The sequence below is a fragment of the Epinephelus moara genome, chromosome 22 (assembly GCF_006386435.1).
Source record: "Epinephelus moara isolate mb chromosome 22, YSFRI_EMoa_1.0, whole genome shotgun sequence".
Taxonomy (NCBI): domain Eukaryota; kingdom Metazoa; phylum Chordata; class Actinopteri; order Perciformes; family Serranidae; genus Epinephelus; species Epinephelus moara.
The window spans coordinates 29,978,507-29,983,558 of NC_065527.1; the positions used below are offsets into that span (position 1 = coordinate 29,978,507).

Below are 5,052 nucleotides of genomic sequence, written 5' to 3' on the forward strand. Positions count from 1 at the left end.
TTTAGTGGACTAACTTTGCACTTGAAGGTTGCCCGTTCACTTACATTTTAACAGGTCTGACGCTACTATGTGCCCCGGCTGTATCTAGGCTAACGGCTAACATGCTAACTATTATTTTTATGTCACCAGTCACTTGAAACAAATTTAGGATGATAGGAGACAGGTTGAAATAAACCGAAATTTCCCTTTAAATTAGGATGATAGGAGACAGGTTGAAATAAACCGAAATTTCCCTTTAAATTGAGTGTGAAATGTTTTTTTTGTTTTTTTTAAAGTATTTTTCCCTTTAAATGTAACTTGTGAGACTGGAGTCCTGCCTCTGTATTCTGTCTTTTTTGCTCCATAAAATCATTTATTGCAGTGGAAAGTGTGATGTCTGTAATTTTCACTGCAACTCCACTCATCAGACATGAAAAGAGTGTTTGCTTCACCCTGTGTGTACGCACATGTCAAATGTAAGTGTGTGTGGTGCAGTCAGCTGGTATTAATGGAAGAGTGAAAGGTGAGCCATTACACATCACCAGGCGACCCGGTTGCCATGGTAATTTGTATGTAATTGCCTACCAGTTCTGCCGAAGCGCCGAGTGATAACAGCACCAGGGATTTGAACTGGAGGCCATCGGGGCTGAGAGATGAACGGGAATAAAACCCTTATCTGCTGCGAGGAGAGAGCTGAACTTTTACTTCCAGCGTTAAGTCTCTGCTTTTATTGGAGTTAATCTTCCTCCGCGGGCCGTGATGAGGACATAAGTAAGAGGTGCTGATAGCAGCGCAGCGCTCAGGCCTCACAATTAATCATGAAGGGAAGTCACGGAGACCCTCCCTGATCCAGTTTCTGCCGGGTTTATTTGCACTTACAAATGATCCAACCTGGGATAGAAACAAAATGAGGAGGGAAGAAGAAGAAATGGAGACGCAGAGTGAGCAAGCGAGCGGCAGAGACAAAGGGAAGCCTCAAGGGGCTCGTAAAAAAAGACAAACAAAGCAAAGAGATAGTGTGAGAAGAATCAAGATGGCAAACAGAGACAGCTGTGGGTGGTGAGAGGGGAAACAAAACGACAAGGAAACACAAGAGGAGAGTGATACAAACACAACAAAACGGAGGAGTAACAAGTGAGGCAGGAGCGTTCAAAAATAGAGGTGGTGCAGAGGAAGACTGTGTGATTTTATATGTGAACACGTTCAAACAGTAGAGAGAGGGAGAGGAGGATTACTACAGAGAATAGGATTCTGAGTAAATGATGACACTTTCTACCAGGAGCTTTGTTGTAAGAGGAGCTCTGTTTGATGAGTCACAAGTACGTTTCAGGTTAACTATGAAGTCCTGATCAAGTCCCAAGTCAAGAACCAACAAACTTGCCGTCCTTGGCAAGTCTTCGCCAAAAAAAAAAAATCTGCTTATATCTGCACAAAGGGCTGTTACTAGAACCCTTTAAAGAGCATAGAGCTGTTATTTTAGTTGTTCCGAACTCCCTGTTTCTGTTGTCCAATGTGCTCTGTTATTACACACCCATTGTTTACCTTTGTTTGAAGTTTGACTGGAGCTCTTTTAGGTAAGTCATCTTGTTTTCTTCTTTTCTCCAGACGAGAATAGTGCCACTTACTGCTTAGCATGAAATACACCATAAATTTGCATTTTCTTTTGCTAAATTTCAAAACAAATAAAAAAACTGGTTAAAATTTGCACCACATGGATGGAAACCTGACTACTTATGAGGCGCAACGATGTGCAGGGAGCCAAGAAATGACACCATGGAATCAATTTCCGTTCTTGTGGACAGATTCCCAAAAATATGAAGGGACACTGTTTTTGTTAAAGCGCAAAATTATATCATATAGCATGTTATAAATGTTACATAACAAGTATTAACTGCACACAGATGTAGTTAGATGAAAAGTCAGGGGATTGGCAAAGTTAATGGCAGTCCATCCAAGAATTGTGGAGCAGTGGTGTACTGATCAGTTGACCAACGCTGGCATGTAACTCGGGTGGCTTGGTGGTTTGCACATAAGCTTCCGAAACAGAGGGTCACAGGATCCACATGCTGTGGAAAAATGCAATCTTGCAAACCTGAACTTATCTAGACATTACCAAGAGAGACTGTACGTGAGAACGCAAACGTCCAAATCTGTTCCACCGAATATTAAATGGACCTTACCCAACCAGCTCCCAAGTGGCAAGTGAGATTAAGCCCAGTTGTGAACAGAGCAGGTCATTGTCCGGAGAATTTGCAGCAATCAAGTGCGCATGTTGATGATGTTAATATCATTGGCCCAAAAGCAAAAGAATACACACATCCAAGGGTGAAGAGGAGAGGAAGGGTAATTTACACAAAGATAATGAAAATGTCAAAATGTAGAAAGGACAAGATTTATGAATTTCTGTCAGAAAGGGCCTTTGCTAAAATGATCAGACAAATTCAAGGAACGGCAAGAGACTTGATTGTGGATCACCAAATTATGACTAGCTTCGTGAGCAAAATACTACAATATCCACAGCATGTTTTTGCCTCATGCCTCCTGCACACTCTTTTCAGGAACCAAACCTCACCTTGCTTTATTTCCTTATTTTTAAGCATGATCTGCCTTGTAATTTAAGTAAGACTAAATATCCCTTTGCGCAAAGCAGTACCTTGGAGTTTAAACTATGGTACCAACTTTTAGTTTTTACAGCAGCAGTTTTTACCCTAGAGAGACAGACAGATTTAACCCTATGTCATGGTAACGGTACTCACCCATTCGGACGGCAGAGAGTGTGTTGGCCTGGCTGAAGGAGAGCGGTGCCATGGTCAGCAGAAGGACAGTGATGTAAATCGACAGCAGCAGTGCTGGCAGAGCCGGCATCTTCCACTGCTCCTCATGGAGAATGGTCTGCTGGCTGCCTGTACCGCCACCTGCAGGACAGGAGGATTAATTACCACTACAGCTATAACATACACTGTATATCATAATCTCCCACACGTCACATATCGAGTTTCGACTCAATTTAACAGTTGGTACAAATGTTTCTCATGGCTACTGACCAGTTCAGCTTGTAAAAATCATTCACACATTCAAATCACACTGCTGACAATCTATAAACACACCCTTTGCAACAAGTGAACGAGCTGAACACCTCAGTGCTGCCCAGCAGGGGTTACTGTTACCTAGTCAACAGGTAGAATTTATAAACTGCAATCAGATCGCTGTTTTATACATAAATCTAAAAATATGTGGAAGTAGTGATAAACTTCATAGCAACACTGGCCAAAGATATCATCCCCTCAGTGACTCCAGTTTAAGTTGCTAAGCAGAGAATGCCACTCCTGTGACTCGCTGCACATACTGAGAAATATGAGACGAATCAATCTTTGAATCTCTTAGAGAAAATACATATGTAATTGTGAACAACTAAATCAGGATTTATTAAAACACAGTGGTGGTGAGACAGAAAGCAGGACTGAATGGATGTTTCACCCTATAACCATTTCATGTCATGATTATCCTGACCAAAAAGGGCTTCCATAGTTAGTCTGTTACCTATAGTATGTCCATTTGCATGACAGCTCTTTCATTTGGCACTACATTTTCTCAACCGTAGAATTTTGACAGCAGCAATCACATGCCATTCACTGTGGAAACAAAAGAGTACCTTTGTGCACCAGAGTTACCGCAATAGGAGACTAAGCAGGCCAAAAGGGAGATATGCATGGGCATACAGAAGTTTTCCAGTTGAGAAAATGTAGTGCCAACAGAAAGGGCTGTCTGATGGCAAGGTAAAGCAGTAAAACATTCTAAATATAGATCACTTTGAGTGATATTGATTTTTTTAGGTAGCTAAAATATGTTTTGCTGCTCTCCCCATACAAAGCAGTAAATTGCTTAGCTTCCATGACCATTCTACCATCTGCCTCTCAAAACAGGAAGTGTGTCGACTGACATCTACTGTGGGTAACACACTGACTATGGATAGGTGCCTCATACAACCCACTTCAAAAAACCTAAAATAGCCCTTTAAATCTTTTAAAATGCCACTAAACAAAGTGGAATCACTTTATCTTTCATTTTATTGAGAAACAAACATTTTAATTCAACACAGGTGGGACACATATCTTTTTTAGAGAACATCCTTTTTAGTGGAAACCAAACAAAGGGCAGGGCTTAATTTCAATTGGCATCATGTCATTCCATAGGTCGGTGCCTGTGAAGCCTGTTTTTGCAAAGTCTCTTTTATTGTTGGTTTCCCAGGTATTCACAGTTATCCTGGTAATGGAAATTCACTCTGTTTTTACCGCAATTTGCAATAAATTCTTATACCATCCCACTACAACATAAAGTAACCAGAATGTCCCACTGCTGACCAGAGGGGTATTCCAGGTAGGAAGTTCAACAAACTGAGTCTAACCCTGAACTCTGAGTTGATTTACCCTGAGATGGGAAACTCTGAGTTAACGGTTCCAGAACAGCTGATTTGAGTTAGTTCAGTCAACTCTGAGTATGTTCACTTCAGAGTTAAGCCGACAATAAAAAGCCATCATCAATGGAGCTCCGACTCCACGATTCACCATGGCAACAGGTAAATAAAAGACAGTGCCTCCATTTTAATCTAGTGGATGTAGAGATATTAATGCATGTGTAGCAGACGGTGCACGTTTATCTTTAAAAGAAGAGCCTGAGTCAGAGCGAGGAAAGTGTAAATAAGTTAACCATAAAGTTAATAAGAAAGTTTTATTCAGTGTTGTCCGTTTATTCATCATTTATCAGACTTACATTTCCTTAATGAAGATAAAGTGGTGGAATCTGACTGTGTATCAAGCTGTAGATACTAGGGCCATAACGATACATGTATTTGTGTCGAACCGTTCGGTACGCGACTTTCGGTTCGGCACGACCCTGTACCGAATTATTGGGCGCAGGATATTATTTTATTTTATTTTGTTTTATTTTAATTCCGTTTTTGCGAGCAGAACCATTTAAAATATCTAGCTCCCCGACGGACATAATTGAGTGACGGACCGAGTCCGACCGTAAATCTCCGCTTTCACTTTGTGCAGCGCATTCTCGCATTTTGAC

General features: G+C 41.1%; 1 protein-coding gene across 1 annotated transcript in view; it reads right to left on the reverse strand.

Annotated features, from left to right (window-relative positions):
• Positions 1 to 2,864, reverse strand: part of LOC126383943 (glutamate receptor ionotropic, kainate 5-like) — a 169,337-nt gene extending 166,473 nt beyond the window's left edge. Inside the window, exon 1 of the mRNA XM_050034709.1 lies at positions 2,736 to 2,864. Coding sequence (XP_049890666.1) covers positions 2,736 to 2,844 — 109 coding nt within the window. The 5' untranslated portion in view covers positions 2,845 to 2,864. The remainder of the gene's footprint in view (positions 1 to 2,735) is intronic.
• Between the last annotated feature and the right edge of the window lie 2,188 nt (positions 2,865 to 5,052).